Below are 23,664 nucleotides of genomic sequence, written 5' to 3'. Positions count from 1 at the left end.
TTGTGTTTAAAATCTCAGTGAGAGTGAAGGTGGATGGAAGATATGGTGGAAACTGTCACTGGATATGTTACTTGTGATCACAGATTTCTATAAATGCAGATTAATAGAAAGAGACACTAGAACGAAACACAAGCGTACCATATAAAGTGAGAATTAGTTTTATTGATGCTGTATGTACCAAGAGCCACGATTTTCTTGCAGTCCAACATGTTTGGCATACAGAACATGGTGTAATGCGCTAGAAGACGTAAAAGGAAGCACTTGGGTTTGGCTGTGAACAACCCGTTGCTCAGCCTCACATTCATACGCGACGCTGTGCTCCCGACTCACACAAGTCCTTGTCGTAGGCTCTCTGACCGTCTGATGGACCGGCAGTGAGGTGCACGTGTAGCAGACCTGCTTGCTGTGTGTATTTACATGGAGCCTCACGGTACCACCTCAGCGACACACAGCCAGAGTCAGGGAGAGCAGAAGCAGCATTCACTTCGTCACTACTTGATTTGTTTGCTGCTTTTCATTCAGGGAAGAAAAAAACCCCCCAAGAAAAAAAAACACGGCCTAGCTATTCTACTTAGTAGAAAAATGTATACAGTATAAAATGAACAATGGTATTTAAGTAAAAAAAAGAAAAAAAAAAGATATGCAGTTAATAAGCACATGTATAAAACGTATTTATACATTTAAAACCTTGTCGCCCCTTGAAGCTTAAAAGACAAATATAGTGCTTTTATCTGAATTGTACAACAACAGTTCCTGCAGAAGAGTTCGTGTACATGGAAACAGGCAAGTTATACTAGCAAAAATATAAAATGCTGGAAAAGCAGAATACATTTGACTTCCATAGGTAAATGTTTGCATGATCCACAACAACTACATTAGATTATTTCATTCTGAAAACAGACTTTTTGTTTTTATAATTATAGCTTTGAGCTTTTAGTGGTAAAAAAAATGTTAGGATTCCATTTTGGTCCCATACCCAACATTTCTTTTTTTACATTCCCCATCTTTCATTTAAAATGGTTTGAGCTGAAGTTTGTTAAAACATTCCAGAGAATCAGTGATGAGAGAAGAATCAGGAGCTACTGATGGGCGTAAATCACAACTGGCACATCGATTGGCACGCCTGGCAGTCATTTCTGTGGTTGTTGGTGTTAACACATGAACGTCACTTCATGGCACCAAAAGTGTAAAAAAATAGGGGTGCTCAGAGGCCTGGGAGTGAGGAAGTTTATGGGATTCATGAATTTGTAGACGAGAGCTGCTACCTCAGCAGACGGAGTCGGTACTGAGAGGCGGTTTCCCACTGCGCCGGACCTCCTTCTCTCTCTTCTCTTTCTGTTTCTCCAGCTTCTCCTGGGCCTTACGCATGTCCTTCAGCTTCTTCTTGATGGTTGAACGGTCGCTCTGACTTGACACACCGAGTGCCTGAAGGTTAAAAGAGCACACAGAGTTAGGGCAAAATAATGCTACCCTATTCTGGCCACAAGGTGGCAGTTAAAGGTTGACAATGTTTGACTAAACGTGACTTATTTTGCTATAAAAGAGGCTTTGTATGATCGAAACAAAGACAACATTTCCCCAGCACTCTTCAACTATCATTCCATTATTATACAGATAATTCAAAGTGTTATACATTTTTCTTTTTCTTTTTTACCTTCAACCTTTCACTGTCCAAGTTCAAGAGCTGCTGGCCGTCCACTCCCTTAGCTGTGAACTCAGGCGTGTATTGGTCCATGTTCATGCCCATCAACCAGTGACAGACCTGTTGATTGGTCCATTCAGAGACCGGCCGGTTCTGCCAATGGTACTCTTTCCCTGTGGCTACTGGCTCATCATCCAAAGTCTACAGAACACACAGATAACACAAACAGACATCGGAAAAGTCAACATACTGTCACTTAAAGAGTAAAGAGAAGATCACCATATAACGGTGGTTATTAAAATAACTTCAAATGTCTTTTTCTGAGAATTTCTGTGGATTCTGAAAGTCAGAGGTGGTTCAACCACATTGTTTTTTTAATGGCATATGGTTTTGTACACTAAAAGGAAAAGTATTGCTCATGTCTGGTGCGTGGAAGAATATATAAAAATATATATAGTTGGTGCCTTCCAACAATGTGCAACAGCCATTTAAATGCCATGGATTATACTGTTTTGTTTAACAAAGCACAGTTAAGTGACGAGTGGTGAAATCCAAACATGACTCATCTTTTCCACTACATTGACAAAAAATATCTTAAATAAATGCTGTTTGAAATGAATTCCTCTGAGTTAAGTTATTCTTTTTTCAGGTGGAGAAATTGCTGAAAAGCAGTTTACCTGTGTGAGGGGGTTGAGGCTTGACCAAAATAAAAAAGTGAAGCCAACTGCAGTATGTATACAACAAATAAAAGAACATGAAGTGCAAGTTCTGTTGAACAAACTGTGTGCAGTGTATACATTTTGTAAGCTAGCACCAAGAAAACAAGCATGCAATGAAGGCAAAATATCACTGACATTCTCAGATACAGGTTATATTCTGTATGTTTTACTAAGAGAGACTTGGATACCGGACACTATAATAGGAGAGAAAACTGCTGCTGAAACACCACTGAGCAGGCAGCAGAGCAGTCGACGTTGTTCTGTGGTCCGCCAAAGCTTGTAAAGAACATGAAGCACTGGTTGACAGTTTGACAGAGGCTGAAGTACAACATCACAGCTGACTTAAGAAAAGCCAAGCCACAAGACCTTTTCTTTTTTTAAAAACACAAAACAAAATAGCTTTAGTACACACACACACATGCAGCTCTCTTCAATCCCCTATGCATTCATGATTTAATCTCAGCTGTGAAAGGGAGGGAACGGCTCAAAGAGCATGCTTGAGAATGTCCCCTTTCAGACTCATCAAGGCGTCCCACACAGCTTTTGTGACCGCGCAACAAGGAGAGCACTCACCTCGCTGGAAGAGAAGATTAAAGTGTGTGAGCGCCCAGACAGATTGGGTTCAGCAACTAACCCAGAGAGGTCTGAACTGGGGTTGGCAGGGTTAGAATCATCTATGACTGAAAAACTCTGGAACAAGTGGAAACAAGGAACGCATTTACTAAAGCAACACATCAGCAAAACAGTTCTGTACCAGGACAAGCAAACAAATACAACGCTACAGCTGTGAGGGGTAAGTGCAGTGCTGGTTACGTAAATAACTGAGATTATCATGATAAATGATTAAAACTGTGATTTCAGTGGCAGCAATCCAGGTTATTGATTTGAGTGATGAGTGACTGTGATCTTCAACACACTATGTAGCACAACATCCAGGGTAATTAAAACCAATCCACCACCAAAAACAACCTCTAAACTACAGCAACTTACTATACTACCTCTAATGAAAACACAAACACACAAAAAACAGGTATGGGGTAATGTTTTTTCATTAAGTTAAGTAGATGCTTTGAGATTTATTATTTTGTTCATCAAGATCATTTTTTTTTAATGTAGACTAAAAAAAGTTTTCCAGACACAAGTGTGGGTTAAATTTGGAATCAGGGAAATATGGCCCAGACTTGCAGGCTATTGCACCAGCTATGTGCAAGTTTATATGAAGTTTCATTTCAATGTAGCGTAAAAATACACTCTAAAAACAAATGTTGCACTATATAAGTCAGTAACATCGAGCAGTTAGTGTTGATGTTACACACAAATCTCCCATCAAACTTCCTATTAGCTGGTGCAACAAGCCCTAGAAACTACTTTTGGCTCCATCTGTTTCCTCTAACACAACAAATGAGGCTTTCTGAATGTGGATAAAAGCAAAATGAGATAATATTAGTTTCCTATAACACTACCACATACCCACTCGAAAAGAAAAAGGTGAATTATTCACAAGATATGTGGAGGTGAGAAATTACAAATCGCAGAACTCGATTTGTTAGTAATGTGCTACTGTGGCATCTATAATCAAAGGTAAAACAAAAATGCGCATACTGTACCAAATCTAATGAGCGACTGAATAAAGAGGACCAGGAGAGATTTGTCTGTTTAAAAGTAAAAAACATGGTTCAGTGAGATAAAATAGCCAGGCAGCAAAGCACTGACTAAAACTACCATAATGCACACAGCAACAAAACCAACATTTTTCTCTTAATAGTCATTTTCTTCATGTTCAGCTGGTGTCTTGAACTCATTAAACTGCTTCGTGGGAACACCAACCTGACAGCTGCCTGTGTGACAGTTAGCCACGCGTTTCACTGGATGCGTTTGATGTGAGACTATTTGCAAACTCATTGAAAAGCCACCAAATCCTTCCCTGCTGGCTCTGTGGCTAACATATGGATCCAGTTATTGTTGCCTTTGCATCATTTATCTTATGTAGAGAAGTAGCCAATGACGGCACATGTCTGAATACTGCCTCCTGTTAAGTTTCTACTTGTTTTACTCTTTCAATGAAGATAGAAATATATTGTGATGATTCTACAGCTGGCCAAGGGGATCAAGTTTGTGACCCCAACGGATGTTATTATATCTCAATACTATACAACTAATATCTTTTCACTGGATGCTAATATTCTCTATTTCCGATATTCCTGCTCACATAAAGTTACAAACCTTATTCTTGCGGTCCTGGCTTTGCTCACTGCTGGTCTCAGTTGCAGCGTACGGCAGACTGCTGCTGGAAGAAGAAGGCTCTCTGTCTCTGTCCCTCTCTTTGTCTCCAAACCAGGAGAAAGGCATACAGGTGGGAATGGAGGTCATTGAATCTGCAGGAGACAGGTTCCCTCCAGACTCCTCCAGTAACTCTGCGGATCCCCTGGGCATCGGAGAAATAAGAAGGTTCAGTTATCAACACTCACCTTAAACATGTGACAGTAGGTGTTAACCATCAGATATAGGAGGAAAAAACTTAATCAAGATTTGGCAACAAGAAAGTAGAAAGCAGTTCTTGTGTAATACTGCGGTTAACGTGTGAATGGAGTTTGGCTATTAACTATAAAAAAAAAAAACCTTCTTTGTTTGAGTAACGCTGTTTCTATTAATAATCCAGTTTTTAAAAAAATTATCAAAATGTTGCACTTGTGCTACAAATGTGTTACAAAACATGGAACCCTAACATCTCAATTATAATTTGTAATTTTGTCACCTTTAAATGTTAAATATTAAGTTGAGCAATCACAAACCTGCTGTCCAAAGACGCTCTCATAGCCTCCTTGTCATGTTTCTTTCCTTTGCCACCTGACTTCCGAAGACCTCTGTTAATGACCAGTCAAAAAATGTTTTTGAGCAAAAAAAAGATGGTTTCTTGGGAGACGATTGACAGTGATCATGATGGACACTTACCCAAAGTCTGGAAATCGTCTTTTAGGTTTTCCTGCTGATGAGGGCTCATTTAGATCCTCTTTGCTCTTTCCTTTTGACTCCCTCTTCTTGACATTCCGCAGGAATCCAGAGGGGGAATGTGGTGACAAGGTGTCTTTTGGAGAGGATAAAGGAGGACTTCCGCTGCTTTCAATACTGTCTCCTTGTGATGGTGACAAAGACGGGCTGCTGGAGAGCTCTGCCTTACTCCTGGATCCATCCTTAGTCTCTCCTGGATCCTCTTTTTGTCCATTCCCAGGATAGCAGACAGGCACTGGAAGGAACAGGCTCTCTTGAATGGACCTCCTCCTCCTGGGAGATATCTGCTCCTCATCTTCTTCGGTTTCCTGTAGGGACAAAGCTAATTATTTAGAAAGATAATGCAAGGAGGAGAGGATAAAAGCTTTATTATATAACAGAAAGCTCCCCTCTTCAGTTCTGATCGGCTGAGTCCTGTACACACACATTATAAAAGGTGCATTATTGTTCTGTACAATCAAAGTGAACTCAAGGATGTTCCCTCTTGTGTTTAGAGCAGCTGTGAGTATCTTAAGGCAATTCCCTTTTTAGGAGAACTGCTGCCTCAACAGTACAGTGATTTATTTCCAAAATATTGCTCTGACAGAGCAAGAAAACAGATCAGCTTCCATCACTGCAAAAAATCCGACCCTTTTCACTGTGATTGGTCAGCTCATATTCAGAAGGTTAAATATTACTCAAGTTTATATGTGCTCTGCTTCTTCTATAAAAAGGGAGAAACGGAGTGTTTTGTCACCATTAGTTTTACCTCAGAGATAGCATTCTGAGCATGACATGCCTTGCTAGGGTTTCAGGTTTCATGCCATAGCTTACATCTGGCGTCAAGTGGCTGACTGTTCAGTCCAATCACATTTTTTCATTCACCAAAAGCAATGTATCACTATCAGATGTTCCTGGCTGACCTGAGAGGGACTTGAAGCCACCGCGAGGCTCTCCTTCAGTTTGTTCCGAGACGGAGGCTGACGTTTGGCCTTCTGAGCCAGCAGGCCTTTTGCTCTGTGTGCACTGGTGTCCAAGCGCTCAGTCTCAGGCACCAACTCAGTCCAGTCTTGTTCTACACAGGAGGAAAAAAAACAAACAAACATACCAACAAAGTCATAAGACGGTGTGCACAGTTTTAATCATTTACCAGGGTCACTGGAGTTTATGATGTGTGCTTGTGAATGTTTAACAGATCACACAATTTAAGAGTGACGGCTATACTTCCGTTTTTCAATTAAATTTTATTTTAGTAACCCTCTGTACCGAGTAGTGAGTCAACAGATTGCGTGTTGGCGTCTGGGTCTTGGCCGATTACTCTCTCATCTGATACTGAGTCCTGACCACCATGACGCTCCTCGTCTGAGGCCCCTCTGGACTCCAGGACAGCTATCTGTGGATAAAACAACACTCTGGCTTAGTTCCGTGTCTCTAGCATGTCTGCTGTGGTGTATATGCATTTTCTTTTCAAGCTGCAGTCTTACCCTGTTCTGCAAGCTCTCCAGCTGCTCCTTATACCACTTGTCTTTTTCATCTAGGATTTTCTTCAGCTCCTCCTCTTTCTTCACAAAGTCTATCTCTCTGAGGAGGAAACAAGAAAACGTGGTTTCCCATCAGTGCTTCAGCTTGTAAACAAGTTTGGATTTGTTTGGTTATCACTATACCACTGAATTCCAAAAATGTAAAAATCTGATTTAATACTTTATTTTAACAATATTACATTACATTTTTTACATTTGTTTGTTTGTATGCTGTTGTTTGTTTCTTAAATGTGTTATATAAATAAATTGACGTGAGTAAATTCAACAACATTGAGCCCTCCAACAATAAAGCATTGCATAACTCAAGACAAACTTACTTCTGCTGGTAGTCCTTGAGCAGTTTCTTGGCCTTGTTGTACTTCTTGTCCAGGGTCTCTTGCTGGGCCTGAGCCTCAGCTAATTGCTCATTCACAGTCTTACACAGACCCTGGGCTTCCAGCCAGTAACTCTCCAACTTCAGGATTTTGTCGTCGCTATCCTCCATCTTTTGCTCCAGTGCAGACTCCCTTGCTTCCCACAATGATCTATCCTCCTCCGATGCCCTTAGCTGCTCAGAGATGGTGACATGTTACTTGGGTGGGCTTATTTGAATTTGCAGGTGGGCCACTGGCATAGGACAGCCTCTGTGTTGCTTGTAGTTTTAATAGTAATTTAAAAGAACTAGGTCTCACACTGTGTTTGCTTAGTGATAGACCCTGTTTGCTTCAACAACATTCTTCAATAGAATCTGTGTGTGCGGATTGCCAAGAGGCTGTCAAAACTATTTTTCAAGAGGTATCTGAGGATTAATCATCACTTACTGCGACTACAGACGAGTTAAAAGTTCAGAGGCAAAAAGGCTGCGAGGAAACCACCATTGTCATATTAATAAAGTATAATTATTAATAGCTGAAACTTAAGCTAATACAAAGTTTATAAAAAGTCTACTATGTGTTGTGCTTTTTACATCATGGTACATTTGTATTTACTGTATCATATATTTATTTGTCTCGTTATGTGAATATCTTAAATATCATCTTTGCCATACCTTTTCCTTTAGTTGATTTATTTCTGCTGCAGCAGTGCTGTGTTTGCGCTGCAGCTATGGAACAGAAATAGGAAAAGATTTGGTTACACCCATGACTGTATGTTAATCTTTGGTTGTCAACACAGAATACAGAACATTTGAGATACATTTCATATCACATAAGACTGAAAGTAATGGTGAGGTCGATACCTCTTTGAACTTGAAGACCATCTGAGAGCTGTCCATGTTGGTCGGCATAAACAGAGCCTCTGTGTCAGGCAGCTCAAACAGATCTGCGTTCGGCCCCGGAGAGAAATTGGAGCACAAAATCCTCTCATCCACCCCGTCGTCCTCCTCATAGCGCTCCTCCTGAAATATGACGTCACACATGGCATCACATATTGCAAACATTAACACACCCTACATGCCCACGAACATGCTCAGCATGTGTCAACAACACTCCGAGTGGGCCAGTTCACCGCAGTCCGGAGGGAACGTTGTAATCAATACATCTTAAACCAACATTGGAGAGTTGCTTCCTGGGAGGCACTGAAAGAGTTTGGCTACACGTCTGCAGCATTGAACACATAAACATGAACAGTGCTCTCACTGGAAAACAAGACTCAACACACCATCACACACTTTACATAACCACAGAGTCTCTTGGAAACAGTGTCCACTGCCACTAAAAGTTATGCCACATTCCTTTTTTGTCTTTGTCTGCTCCAGTAAATCCCTCATATATTTTCTGCCCAGTGTCTTTACAGTCAAACAGGAGATTGGCTCCTAGAAGATCAGACAGCAAACATTTCACAACTCTGCCCGACAGGCAGAGGCCGACCACAACTCCCAACACAGCCGAATGGTGACACATGGATTGACTCACAGCCAGCTGCTCATTTCCTGGTTGAGCTAGGTGGGATAGGAGTAGGCGTTGCTAGGGGGCTAATGCCGTGCTTATGATTATGTTACTGTAAGAGTAATATTAATTATGACTGTTAAACTTGTAAATAGCATACACATCAAAGTCATATTTATAACTGGAAAACCGGAATTCTTCTGGGCACTTAATAACACAAAAGTTGCTGAAAACCATATTTTCTTACCTGCTTTGGAAGCCTTTCTTTAATTGTTTTTGGGTTTATTCATTAACTTTCATATCTAAACATCATAATAAATTTGTAGCCGTTTGGCGACCTTTTGGTTTGTATGTACCAGCTAACTCACCTCTTCTGTAGAGGGTTCGTAGGGGTCATCCAGGTGTTGTTGCTGTTCTTGCTGGTTCTTCTCCTGCTCTAATGTCTCGCTTATGAGGCGGGCTACCTCGCTTTGGGTCCCTGGCTTCTCCCGTCCAATCAAGAACCTGTTTTTTGAACGCAGCGCGTTAGCGTGCCATAAAATGGAATATTTTACATGTTGTCTGTAAATAGCTTACCTGCTACAGGGAAATGCAAATGTTGAGATGCAATTTACGTCTGACCCTGTCATGTGTGGGTGTTTTAATTCAAATCATTAACATGCCACAATACTGTGTGTTGACCATTTCACTTAAAGGAAAAAAATCAACAAACAAACAATCATTCATGGCTTCTGGACTCTCAAAAGATTAAAAAAAAAACGTTTTGCTAATCATGATAACAGTGGCTTAGTCTTTTAATCAACAAGATCGTTTTAATAAGGTTGGTTGAGGGGTTGAGGAGATGGGCTTTGAGCTTACCTCACTGAGCCTTTGGTGTTCTTCAGGACTGTCGCAGCAAACAGTTGGGTGACGCCCACAAGACTGATACCATCCACCTCCACTATCTGGTCATTCACCTGTATGCTAGAGACATAGATGATAATATTTAGAAAGGAGAGGTTTTCAAAGAATTTCCACAGAAGAGTTATGTACCGCCTTCAGCATATTGGTAAAGAGGAAAAAAAAAACAGTGGCCTCAATGCAGCTGTCAATAAGACAAATCTAAACATGCCTGGGAAACAGAAGTAAGGGTTATTTTCTTTAGATTCCTTGCGTGGTTATAAATAAATCTGGTTGTTTATTTTGTGTGCCCTGGGGGAATGAGCAATTCCTAGAGTGTGATATTAAAACAGTTGCATTGGTGCAGTGTACACTGAATGTACACCATGTTTCTGGTAACATACAAAACCACTACTAGTGACTCTGTAACAAGAGTTAAATGTAGCGTTGTACAAAAAGGAGGCAACAGCGCTCTAACTCACCGTCCGTCGTTCTCAGCTGCTCCTCCCTCAGTTATGGTTTTCACAAAAATGCCCAGCTTCTCCAGACCCTGGTCAGCTCCCACTCCCATTCCGATGATACTGATGCCAAGTCCATTGTCTCCTGGAGGCAGAAACATTAGGAAGATTTTAAAATGTCCGTAAGAAGAGCTGCATACACATAGGCTCAATTTTACACGTTTATGGCCGTAACACTCAGACATATAAAAATATAATAAAGGTGAGGTATAAAGATTAAGATTAGTAACTGTGTAGACTGCAGACTATACAATTTAACCTAATCGATGCAGGTTTCCCCCCTTATGAAATGTTTCTCACTCTTTATCTTCAGTGTTGTGTGAGCTTACCTTTTTCAATTTCCACAGGGAACACATCCATCTTTTCCACTCTCTTTTCCAGCTCGTACTCTGCAGAGGCTGCGACTGGATCCACGTCATCATTCCGCCGATCATATTCCTCATTGGAGAAGGTACTGAAGACCTGTGTCAGTCAAAATATCAAGAGCATAGCTTCAGTATACCACCGTCTGTGTCCTAAACCAAACGTCAGACAGATTTATAGGCACATCATTTTCACTTTTAAGTTTGCCTTTTTATCTTGGCAGGATGAACAAGGACACATTATTCATTTGAAAGAAATTGCATGGGGAGGGAGAATTACGCCAGAAGTTGTACCATTACTGGGGACAGTAAAGTGCAAGTGCACTGCTGAAGCACACTTTAACAGCTGCTAAGGGACAGCAGAGCCTTTTGATGATGATTTGGACAACTGGCATTGAAATTCCTTCTTTTATTTATCAAACTCTGGTAATTGTTCTCACAATAGTGTCTGGCAGAGATTATAACCTTCTGTTATCTAACTGTATCGACTGCAACTCTAGTTTATGATCTTTTGCATCTTTAATAAAAGCTATATCCATCACATTTCTGAACAGATGTAAATCAAGCGACACTGAGGCTTCTCTCTCTTGAGGACTTTTCATCAGAGTTTTAAGAAGTTGTGAACGTGAACTGGATGTGTCCCAGAGGCCGTTTCCTGGTTGGAATCATAAAGCACATAGACACAGTAGAGCAGAACACGAGCAGCGTGGAAAGTAGGGCACAGCTGGGGAGAGCTGAGCAATGAATGTAGCAAAGATCAATGCTCAGAGGCGACAAGTGTTGTCAGCAGCACAGTTTAAAGACATATAACTAAAAACAATACAAAGAAAAAAGTAATCCCATCGCCTTTAGTCTATGGGATTTACCCAGTACTCAACACCAGCCATTAGGGTTATTACATATAACACTATGTGCCATTTACCTTTAATACCATTGATGCCACCAAACTGAAATGTTATTCGTAATCCAGTCTGAACAACTATCGCAGAGTCGAGCTGAAGTGAACGCTAAAATATTCACCATAAAATGGTCTGGGGATGACCATCTGTTGTGACTCAGTTACAACATAGTAATAATAGTATAAAGCTAATTCAGGGTTAAGACAAGGTTAGCACCAGGGCTGCAAGAAACAACTATTTTCATTATTGATTATTCTGTTGATCTTTTCTTGATTCATCTTTTAAACATGAATACAGAAAACACTATAGTAGGCCAAGGTCCAAAGATTGTTCAGTGTTTTCCACAGGACTTTTTGAGACTCTGCTGGATGAACCTTGGACCCTCTGGGTGGGTCTAGGTGTGTGCTCCCCCCAGGGAACATTTTGTAAATTATAAATAGTGGGGCAACGGACCATTGTCAATCCGTGATCCATACGGATCCACCCCCCTCGCTGTTTGGCACGCATGCAAACTGTGGATTCATTTCACAGTTCAACGTTTATCATCACAGTGTGAAATAAAGTTTTACTAGCGATCGGTATCGGCCAATGTTTAGTAAAAATATGCGATCAGGACATCTGCATTTTAAAGAGATTACATGTGAACACATCATGATACATTATAATTTACTTTCGCCCAACACTCATTCTCACGGAACAGAGCCTGAACACATCATAATGTTACCGAACAGTACCTTCATTCATTAGCCGTTAGCAGTGCTGCCCCCGTAACTGTCTCTAACCCTGGCAATTTCAACACAAATTGGTTTGTTTACGATGTAACATTTTACTGAATATTGGCGGATAATAATCGCCAGTTAAACTTTAATTCACATTTTGATGGTTAACGTTAAACTGTGAAATTAATCTGCTGTTCACATGTGCCATACTGAGAGAGGTCTTAACAGAACAGTGAGAGAAGAACCAGAGAGTGAGTTCAATTATGAGAGACTAGTTTATATACATACTGACATAAAGTGTAGTTGATAAAAAAGTAGATAAGAGTTTGGCAAACTGCATTAGGGGCTAAGGTCTGATTATAGGGATGAACTCAACAGTGGGTCTGTAACATAACCCCTACTTGGTCATCAATAGTCTTAATCTGGGTGGAGTCATGATGAAAATGATGGTGGTGGTGACAAGGATGCTGGGAACAGTGCCCAGGTGCTGATGACTGAGTTAATAATCATACTCTGGCTCCTCTGTGCATATGAGGGGAGAGTATTTTTTCTGAATAGCAGGCTAATTGGATGGAGCACCACAGAAGAGTTGCCTTTTTGAAATAAAACAGAAGTGGAAAGACATAGGAATGGATGTAAATTGCAGGTAGAATATGATTAAAAGAAAATAATTAAGAAGTCTTCAATTGAAATCTTGCTAAGCTTGATTCCATTCTACTAAATCTTATGAATGGTCTAAAAGACAAATATATAAAAAAAGATTTTACCTTTTTTAAAAGCATTACAGGGGCAATGAATCCTATATTCATAAATGTTGGATTACTTGAAACCTTGGCTTTGAAGTTGGGATTTAATTTTGGATTTTATCCTTGTCTTGAAACACAAGGTTAGACTCAAGTGGGATGATTGCAATGTGTTAATGAATACTCAATACACCTTAAATCAACAACCACACAAAAATGTGATAACATCTTGCATAACATAGGTGGTGAATTTGCACATTCAAATGATTCACCAAGCATGTTATTTAGAGCCTAACAAACTCTACAGCACAGGGCCACCATACCGCTGTATATTGTCTTAAAAAAAACACTAAAACACACAAATATGGGTTACTCGCAAACATTGTAGCTGTCTGTTGATGTGTTGTATTAGTGTGCAACCTTCGATATCTGAGAGAGAAGCACATATCCAAGTGGCAAATGTTTGAGTTGTGGTCTCACACTACCCCCATGATATAAAGAGTGCAACCAATAAAAACAATCAAACAACAATGGGCGATTATTTACTTTAGGATCACAGGATTGATCGCAACATTTGCCATGAGTATGTATGATGAAATCAAGTAAACATTTCCACTCTAGGCCACCAAGTTTGAGGTCTAGATCCTACAGCATGTCAAGGCTTGAGGAATCACCTAGAAACAATCACCTTTTCTTTCGGTCTTTCTGTCTCTTAACTATGTAGCCTTTGGACATCAGCCCAAAACAGTGAAGATAAATTTCCATAACGGCTCACTGAGCTCTGTATTCATTTTGTTAAAAAGGGAATTACTACAACTATTTCTGTTTTCCATCTTGCTGGTTTTCACATTTATCCAAGTGGAATGAATCATAATGTTATCTTAGAAGCCAAACATCTCTCCCATGTTGCCTCCCAAACCATACGAAGGAAGTTTAGAAACTTGAGGATTATGCACACTACTGCAGCTCTGTGGTGCAGGCAGGAATGCTATTCATGGGGCCTTGACCCTCCATCAACCCAAGGGAGCACTCCGCCTGGGTCCTCCTCCCTCCTTTAATACTCATTGGCATAGGTTTATTAAATAGGTTTTAGTTAATGACATATATACTGTGGAAGAAAGGTGTTATCTTTATCACATGAAGGCAAAGCGATTGCACATAGCACCAAAGAGCACTGAAAGCTTTAAAAAAGAACCATACATTGTTGTCCTGCTTGCATGTTGAAGCTTATTTTGAATGTCTCCGAACAACAAGCTCTCTTAATAAGACCGTAAAAGCTTATCAACTTCTAATTTAGACGGTTAAAAATGGATTCACAGAACTAGAGCAGAAAGAAATTTCATTAAAGGCTGAAAGACGCTTTTTAAGTTTAGACTTTGGAGACTTAAGTAATTAAGGGTTGAAAATGTAGGCTAATAGAATATAGGGAGCAACACTGCATCCTTGGCGCCCCTATAAGATGAGCAGTCGCAGTCAAATTGGCCTCTCCCCTCTACTTCCACACAACTCCAAAGTCTGACTTTCCTGTTGCCATGGACTCACGGGGCTTTTTCAAACAATGTGCTCTTTTCAGAAACCTAATCACGCAACAACCGTTTTCTCTGCTAGAAAGACAAAAATGTCTTTATTGGCCTCTCACTCACAAGCAAGCCTCGTACATATCTCAGGCTACATCCACTCGACTACGTTTTCATTTAAAAAAAAAATGCATTTCCACACAACTCCGGAGTTTTACAACCCCTTAAATGGAGACGTTTGAAATCACTACAGATGCCGTTTCTGTTTGAAATCTCTGGGGTTGCGTTAAAAAGGTTGACATCAGCATTGATTACTAATCGACTAACAGTGGTTAATTAAACCTTGATAACAGATTAAGTTATGACACTAAACAGACATTTCCCTTTATTGTTCAGGACATCCCCAGACCACCAACAGCTAAAACAAAACACTCTTTTGACCAGGCAGACTTACGAGTCCATTCTGTATAAACAAATATATACAGAACAAGGTGTTTAACATGTTATTTTAATGTCAATTGACCTTTTGCTAAGCCCCGCCCACTGCTGCTTCTTATTCAAACTGTCAGAGCTACCACAAAGGCCACTTTTTCACTAACTGCACACAATGCAATCATAGAATCCTTTAAGCCTACAGATCCCAGTGTAAAAGGTGAACCGCCACATCACCATCAGGACAGAAGACAATGAAGTTAAGGAACAACCCTGTTCCTGTAGAGCCGGGTAGGTCTGCCAAAAGCAGCATTTGTCTTCAGTATTAACTTTAGTAGTGCGCGTGGCATAGATGTTAGTTCATGGTGTGCCAACGTTCTCTGCTAATGCTAGTTCCACAGGTTTTTCAAAAGAAAGGTGAAGTTTTAGAAACGTAAATCTCCTTCCAACCTCCCCGAGTAATGAGGTTGTGATGTGGGTCAACTGACTGCTATGCCATCTTCATATTTCCATTCCCTCAAACAGTCTATCCCAGTAGTATGTGTTGGCCATTCACCCATCTTCAACAACTTCAATGGTTTGTCCTCTCTACGTGTGCTCACATGCACAGATGTACACATGCCCACACACCCAAACCAAAACCCTTCCCCTCTTTCCCCCCCCATTCCTCTCCCCACAACAGAATACCAACATGGGAAATGAGTCAGCAGCTGCGAGGAAAAGCAAACCAGAGAAATCTCTTGCCAGTGCAAATCGACGGCTGACCACTGGATTGGGGAGCTTGTAATGTAAGCAGGCCTACAAAATGACAACAAATCCAAACATGCTGTGAGAGCGAGCTGGGGCAGGGATGGCGGCCTGGCACAGATCATAGAATAATTAGGGAAGAAGACATGGGACCCGCTTTTTAGATCCTGTGTAAACACACCGGGATAAAAAAACGAAATAAAGTACTTCCTGTATGCATGCCCTTGGAATTATCAACACGTTGTTAACTTCACAATGATTGAGTGTAACTGAAATGACAATATTTAATAAGTGTGAATGTATGACCTACATCAGGAAGAGGTGGAGTCTGAACGGATGGAATCACATTTCCGAAAGGAGTGCAAACAAAAACAGGTTGAACAGGTTTGTATATAAATAGAACACAAAAGCTGCTCTTGTCCTGTAAGTTTTTTTAAATTGTAACACACTTTTACTGCTAATGTGCAGTAAAAACACACAGCATCTTCTGATGCGTTTGTCTGTAATCACATAATGAAAGCGTTTAAGGCAATCACAATCAGCCCCAGACTTGTCCGATGCCAAGTTGTTTAATGAACAGCATTGAGCCGAATGCATTAGTATTCCGCCGAGTTTTTGTCGGATAGTCACCCACTTGCCCAGGTGGCTGGAGGGAACCCAGATCCCACAAGGGGAGGGCCTGTGTGCTGGTTGGATGAGGGTGGAGTCTTGTCAGACACATTCCTCTGCCTAGCTGAAGACCTATCTCACATAGGAAATGGAAAGCATAACACTATGGGATGGGTTGGTTACAGGGGCCAGAGAACCAAAAATACGGGAGTTTGCCCGTATTGCTTTTCACGAATCACATGAAACAGCAATAGAAGAGCAGAAGATTCTGTCCTGCTGCAATTAAATCTGAACTTAATGTCAAGAATAGGGGTCGGGGGGAAATAAGGATTGTGATTATTTCCCCGAATGATTCTGAATCGATTCACAAATGGCAAAAAATGTATTTTTGTACATTGTTGATAAAGTTATGTTGACGGAATGTAAAAAGATGAACTCAACCGCATTAGCACAGTACAGCACCCGGAAGATGTTGTTGTTGATGGTGCCGATAACATTCTATATTTATCTTGTAGATCTCTTCACAAAATGCAAGAGTTTAAAAAGAGTTAAAAAACTAAATTATTAGTTTGTGTTATGAAAGTGAAGTATTTTGTGGATACTATTTACTGTAATAACTCATATTAACTCATATAACTCATATTCATTGCTACCAACACACACTGCAGCACTTTACACAACTCCCAGCAAACTCTGGTTAATAATTATAATTATTTGCACAAACCAAGGCATGCCAATACCCGTAAACTCCCTTTCTAGACTTTTGCAGAAACACCACTGAGCACCCATTAACTTTTGTTACACATTAATATCTACCAACTGTACTCTACCTGACAAAGGTTAAATGTCCACAGATACTAAACAAAAGTTTAACTGTGGGCATATGGGAAGCCAAACTGACAAAAGGACGTGTATACCTGAACAATAATCAATGTGGACAGAAATAATCTACAGTGCAAACAATGAATGCTGAACTCTTTCAGTTAAAATGAACAAAATTTGAATCTTTTACCACACCCTGTGTGTTTAAGAGGCACGTGTTCTCTCTTGACCAAAAACGGCTGCTGGTACTTCTGTGACTCTGCGAGGGCGGGGCAAAGAAGCAGGTGTAGATCCTGGTTTCAGATATATTTTCATTTCAGTAATGGTGAACTGGTTTTGAACGCCTGTTCCAAATATCCTCATATGCAACCTGACACACAAAACCCAAGACAACCTCTCTAGCGATCCGACATAAGTACTCTGAAAATGACTGTGAAGTCTTTGTCCCCAGGCAGATAACACTGCGACAGTAGATAGCGTTGATCATTCAATAACTCTTGGTTTTCCCCCAAACTTTAGAGTGAAAGGAAATTCCAGTAGATGCAAACCTGTTAAAAGGCTTTAAAAAAGTGATCAGAGATTTAAAACTTCGTCTGGATGAGGTATTTTCTTGACACACCAATATTACAGGCCTGGTTTTTATTTGCAGTTACAGAGGAAATAGCCTCCTCACTAACACCAAAGATATTATCAGTATACGCAGTGGTGCAATATTTATTATGCTCATACAGCCAGAGGGTATAGCAAACTTATATACTGACACAGCAGCAAAGGGATTGCAGCAACTCAATGCCCTACTAAAGTAAGTCTGTTACCATATATGCAGAAGAATCTTCTCACAAATCATAATGTATAAAAAATATTACAGTAATTTCAGCAATTTTTCCTAACATTACATATTATGAGTACTTTGAATCACAAAGCAACTACATACTAAATGCATTCAATTAATTCACCAACCACAAACATCAATTATTTGGCTTGACAGAAGACTTTCATTTTTTAGGACTTATTGAGAATGTGTCTAACTAATCTTAACTGCCTTAGAAAGCCCTCTTCAACAAAGTTTGTTTTTAAGGCTTATACATGCTGAAACCGAACATCTCCTTTCCTTCAAATACAGGACCTTTTCCACAACAGACACCTTCTCTGTCACGGAGACTCGGGTTACGCTGGGACCTAATCCCGGTGTGAACCAGGAGCACAAAGCACTTCCTCTCTCTCCTTGTTAGCTACAACTCAAGTGTGCTCAATCCCAGAGCCAGCTCTGACTAGCAGACTGTGGAGAATGATTCAGTGCTGGCGGGAGGCCTTTGTTAACCAGGCCACAGGTAGAAAGGTTGGCAGAGGGACATTTGTGTGACTTAATTGGCTAAAACATGCATACCACGTAGCCTTGACCCCGTGGTTTTAATCCAAGCGCAGGCCATTGTTTTGACAAAATCGCTCTGTGTTCTTTCCAGCCTTTCAATTGCATGCATTCACTCATGCAATTACATAAAAGGTTAATTTGAAGTGAAATTTTGAAAGAATGCTTGGACATTTTTGGACTACTTATCTTCAATTTACACTTGCTAACTTGTTGCTTCATACCTTTGTATCCTTTACTTTCCTCTGCGGATCATATAGGTGCTCTCACAGCAACCTAGAGAGTAGACTAGGGACTTGGGAAAAAAAAAAGCTTGTCTGAATTCTTTAAACATTGAAAATACTAACTAATAATGAGTATTTATGGATTACTTGTATTATTTGTATTCGCATAACAACTAAACCTTACACCAGCTATATCTGTTTTGCATAAAGTCTCCCACTCATGGTTGTTGTGAGCAGTATGTGAACTGCAAAACAGAGGGGACACAGTCTATCATATTGTTGTAAACTATAAAGCTGTGTTTATCTATGTCATAACTTCACTTTGGGCGGAGGAGGCACACTGTTGTTTGTGTCCACTCTAGGGTCAGCTTCTGGTCCCCTCTCCCAGGACCCCCTGCCAGGATGACTGGGGTGGGATGGGGGGGTCCACACCCTGAGATAACAGTGCATTTTAAGGCCTGGATAAACACTGAGCTGTCCACAAGCTAGGTGGAATTTATTTTTCCCTGCTTTAGCAAAATGTTGTTTTGGTGATTGTGGAATATCATTGGTGGAAAATATTACCTCCAGTTCCACCACATCTCTTAAAAACATGCTTGTAATGTTTACAACATAAGATGTGTAACAATACCAAAATAAATTACAGCTGCAAAATAAGGTCGGAGCACAAAACTGTAAAGCTTGAATATATATATCAAATACGAACTATGGATATGATATGATACTAACGGAATTCTTGTTACTGCAAAATGCAGTATGATGCTGTCTGTTTCTCTAAACTTATTTGTTCAAGGAAGAATAAAATGAATCATATTTAACATTATATTGGTGATGCCTATTGTACACAGACCATTTGGAATAACCCCAGCTGAGATTGAAGGACTTCATCAATGAAGACATATTGAATATCTCACTAAACTAAAGAAAAGAAACAGACAGAAAGTCACTCTCTGCTTTTCAAAAAAAGATTTATAACCTTGTACATTATTGGATAGGAAAAATTCCCCAAGTGTAATGATATAACTTAACCATGTCTGTAGAAGAGGTCGTATGCATGAATACAATCCCTGAATTCCTAATATCCATGTTGGAGAGAAGTGAAAAGTCCCTCATGATTCAGCAACCGAGGGGAACTACTCTAAATTAGTAAAAATACCCTTGCAATGTAGTGACTCAGAGGTAGCCATGCCTTTTTTTTTTTTTTTTTTACTGTACAGACTCAAGTTTCACGTCTCTACTTCAATCCTCCTTCCTTCACAAGCTCTTTATGCAATGTCAACAATATTTTCTTTAGAAATACCACAAACAATGTTGCCAGCTAAACTCCCCAAACGTCTCCCCTCTCTCTCCTGATCTCTCAAGGGGTTAATGCACCAAGTGTTGAGGCTGTCAAACTACACGCCTCCCTGGTCACTAAGATTAAATCAACCATAGTTTACATTTTTTTGGAACCGGGATGATAATACAGTGCAGCAGCTGTGACGTCAACCTGCCCAACAAAAGCACTCATTCTCAGCCTCGACTAATTTGTCTTGCGTCTGCAGGGGAACACCTAGGTCAGGCAGACGCTGAATCAGTCCTGACTGTGGTTTATAATGACGGTGCTGTGCGATATGTTTTCAAGTGTTTGAGTTGAGCAGCAACAGCACAGATGTAAACAACATAACACAAAATGCTAACCTGAATGGGGTCTGTGGAGAACTTGATTTTCCTCTTTGGTAGAGGCTCCTCCTCATCCGACAGGCCCGTGGTCTCGTAACATTCTTCATAATCCCTATACATTCGATCTTCCTCCTCTTCATATTCTTCATCTTCCTCCTCCTCCTCCTCCTCTTCTCTTAGGACCTGATCTACATCTCTGTCATCCACAAATGCTGCATTCTCAATTCCGTAAACGACTGGTGAGGCTCTATCCAGGATGATCGGGCCCACCTGCTCCTCCAGCTCACTCTCCTCCTCTGCAACCTCATCATCTTCCTCCCGATAATCGTCACCATCTTGGTCCTCAAGTGAAATGTCTTCCTGTCTCTCCTCATTGTCCTCCAGGACTCTACCTTCACCCACAGTCTCTTCTATCCTTTGTGTGTCTTTTGAGACATCTCTTGCCAAGACATGATGAGCAGTGTTACTTTTCAGGTTTGATATTAGGTCGTCTTTGGGGCTTTGCACCTTCTGTTCCTCAAACACATTATCTTCAATGTTCCCATCCTCATTCTCATCGCTCTCTGACGACTCATTCTGAACCACTACCAGTTCTGCCCTTACCACCCCCACCCCCCTGGAGTCCAGTGATGAGGTCTGGCTGGATGGCTTGTCCGTTGTAGGACTCCTGGCTTTTTCAGGGGATTTAGCCCTGTTGGTGTTCTGAAACCCACCAGCTGATGGAAGAGGCTGCTTCGCATCCCTAGGGGGCGGACTATGTCGCTTGCCTTCATCCCCACCAACAGATGTCCTGCTAAATCCATCACCCGATGATGATGATGATGAGTGTTTGTAGCCAAGACTGACTGGGCTTGATTTTTCTGGTTTGTGAGTGACATCAGTTGTTGGGGAACTGGTTTTGTATGCTGCATTTGTAACTGGGGTTGTTGGTTTAACACTAGACGTTGGTCTGTTAATGACACCAGCCGTCTGGGATGTGTTTTTGTTAGTGGCATCAGTCACAGGTGTAAAGTTAGTGCCTTCTTTAACGGGAGAAGTAGATTTGTGTAAGTCGTCCTTTGTTGGAGAAAAAAACATTTGTTCAGGGGCACTGTGTTGTTTAGCAGACGCCATTCCTCCCTTTGCAGAATCTGTGTTGTTGTTGTCTTCGGAGTCATTCTCTGCCGCATAATTCTCCAACCTTTTGGACATGGGTCCTGCATTCAATGACACTTTAGACGCATGTTTTTTCTCAATATCAGCCTTCTCATCCGGTTGACATTTAACTGTCGATGTAGGCGTTTGATCTGATTTGATAGGGGTCTCAGAGGATCCTGATACTCTCCTTGCACTTTTCCCCTCATCAGAGGCACTTCCGAGGGACAAACGATTTACTACTCTGTTTGGTGACTGTTTTTCAGCCGCAGGCTGCTCTTTCATTCCCCTTTCAAAGAGTTTCCTGGTCACAGAAAACTTCTCTGCCAAAGCCACTTTGTCAATCTCAACATCTTCCCCCTTGGGTGTTTTATCTAAACTGAGTGTTTCTGGGCTTGTGGCATTGTTGAGGTTAACTCTGGGAGTGTTGACTGGCATTTGCACCTTCGGTGGGGATACCGGTAACACATCAGGCTTTAAAGTCACTTTACCCTCTTGGCACTCCTGCTGTTGACCATCCATCTGCAGGAATATGTTCTTAATCTTGTTCACTCGGGTCCCAAAAGGCCTCCCCCTTGAGTCCTCCCGGTTGTCACTGGATCCATTTGCATATGATTTGGCATCACCTTCGGGTTTTGACCCATCAAAGGAGCACTTAATGGCGTGGAAGTCAGACTTGTATGCATTTCTGTGAGGGGACGCGCTCCTCAGGGTCCTCTCGCCTCCTTTGCTTTCCGCTTTGATCATTTTGGGTTTCTAGTGACTGCAGCCCTGTTAGAGAAGGTTTGGAGACACTGAAGCGGTTTGTTGGTGAAACTATTCTCCCTTAACTTCACAAAAGCGGTGCCATGGGTCCGGGGGAGGCTTCTTCAGAGCTATTGTGGTAGCTACACAGTCACAGTGAGGGTATCTAGAGGAAGAAAAGGATACTTTTAGACGAATACTTAACACAATGAGATAACACAGAGACAGGATCCCTTTATACGAGTCCAAACCGAATGATCTCTTTCTGCATGCAAAAACAAAACAGCATGAAAGTCAGGTTTGATTGAAACATGAGAAGGTAAGACTATGAGGGTTAAGGTCAGGATGCATTTCGCTGGTTGTCTGTCGTTAACATGCGTTAGCCTGCGTTGGACCAAAAGGGTCTGAATTGAAGGTAAAGTTAACTTTAACCAGCCAAAAACTTTAACCAAACTGTACTCTGTTCAACCAGCCAAACGCTGTCACCAATGCTTACGTTGCATCACATTTCAAAAAAAGGCGAAATAAAGTTAAACTCGCTGGGCCAGCAGACCAACACAGCCCGACCCGGAGCCTCAGCGTGAACAACTCATTGTGGTGTTTCAAGCAAATGTTAACTCCGGCTCTGCACACATCACCAGAAGGTAAACAACTCTTAACAAACACACCTCACCTCCTGCTTGCTTCATCGTGTTGGGCGCCGAAATATGGCCACACACAATGCTCCAGCCTTTCTTTACAGTATCAAACTTGTCCCTTCTTTCCTGCTCAGCGCCATCGCTCCCCGCTCCAGCAGCGTTTTTCCTGCGCCCTCCTTGCACTTCCAGAGACCTGTCGCGGGCAGCGCGCTCACGAGAGTCTGTCTGCCCTGCGCGCCGCGGCCGACGAGAACAGAGGGAGAGATGGCGGGGGCGCGCACACATTCCAGAGCTGTAACCCCACCACCACCATCACCACCACCACCACCACCCCTCCCCTCTCCTCTTTCTCCTCTTTCTCCACTGAGACACGAGGAGTTGCAGAAGAAAAAGGCGTGGGAAAGAGCTTACTGTGTGTTTGAGCTCACCTTAGACGTCTAATCACTTCACTGTGCACGTTTATATTGCAAACATGGCTGCAAAAGGTGGACAGTAGACTTGGAGAGGGGCCTTTAAAACTTTCCCCTTAGTCTATGCACTCATTTCGCTGAGAGAGTGCTATCATTATATATTTGCATTAAAGGGACACCACCGATTTTACATATGGCGTTCAGTTTTTTTACATACTACTCTATATTTTGGTTAAGGCTTGACACAGAATATCTATGTTATAAACTGGAGGGGTGGGGGTCTGAAAGATATATTTACATTGATGGGGCAGATAAGAAAAGATGCTGTTGATTTGCATTATGGAAAATGTAAGAACAACTATTTGTTGCGTTTAAATAATATATATCTCTGCCGTTGCTAGTACGGCAACTTAATGGAATTGTAAAACCAAATTTCTGGAGTAGCCCAGTTTCCAAATGGTGTAAACCTACTTATAGGCCT

General features: G+C 41.2%; 1 protein-coding gene across 3 annotated transcripts; it reads right to left on the bottom strand.

The window, feature by feature from the left end:
- Positions 1–184: 184 nt before the first annotated feature.
- On the bottom strand, positions 185–23,021 carry ppp1r9ala (protein phosphatase 1 regulatory subunit 9A-like A). Of its 3 annotated transcripts, XM_054616010.1 has the most exons (19): positions 22,809–23,021; positions 20,276–22,301; positions 10,482–10,614; positions 10,117–10,237; positions 9,614–9,718; positions 9,124–9,259; positions 8,107–8,265; positions 7,918–7,971; positions 7,208–7,437; positions 6,834–6,930; positions 6,616–6,742; positions 6,273–6,424; positions 5,314–5,678; positions 5,154–5,225; positions 4,585–4,786; positions 3,969–4,013; positions 2,935–3,051; positions 1,655–1,843; positions 185–1,425 (listed from the first exon to the last, which is right to left on the bottom strand). In XM_054616010.1, exons 2-19 carry the CDS (start codon positions 22,136–22,138, stop codon positions 1,267–1,269), a joined length of 4,326 nt encoding a protein of 1,441 aa, XP_054471985.1. In that variant the 5' UTR covers positions 22,139–22,301; positions 22,809–23,021; the 3' UTR covers positions 185–1,266. The 3 variants fall into 3 exon arrangements, with proteins under 3 accessions (XP_054471985.1, XP_054471987.1, XP_054471988.1); XM_054616012.1 differs by lacking the exon at positions 3,969–4,013; XM_054616013.1 differs by lacking the exons at positions 2,935–3,051; positions 3,969–4,013.
- Between the last annotated feature and the right edge of the window lie 643 nt (positions 23,022–23,664).

This window comes from Anoplopoma fimbria, chromosome 16 (genome assembly GCF_027596085.1).
Source record: "Anoplopoma fimbria isolate UVic2021 breed Golden Eagle Sablefish chromosome 16, Afim_UVic_2022, whole genome shotgun sequence".
Lineage (NCBI taxonomy): Eukaryota > Metazoa > Chordata > Actinopteri > Perciformes > Anoplopomatidae > Anoplopoma > Anoplopoma fimbria.
The sequence above is the reverse complement of the archived record's forward strand: the minus strand, read 5'-3'. Positions and strand labels throughout refer to the sequence as shown.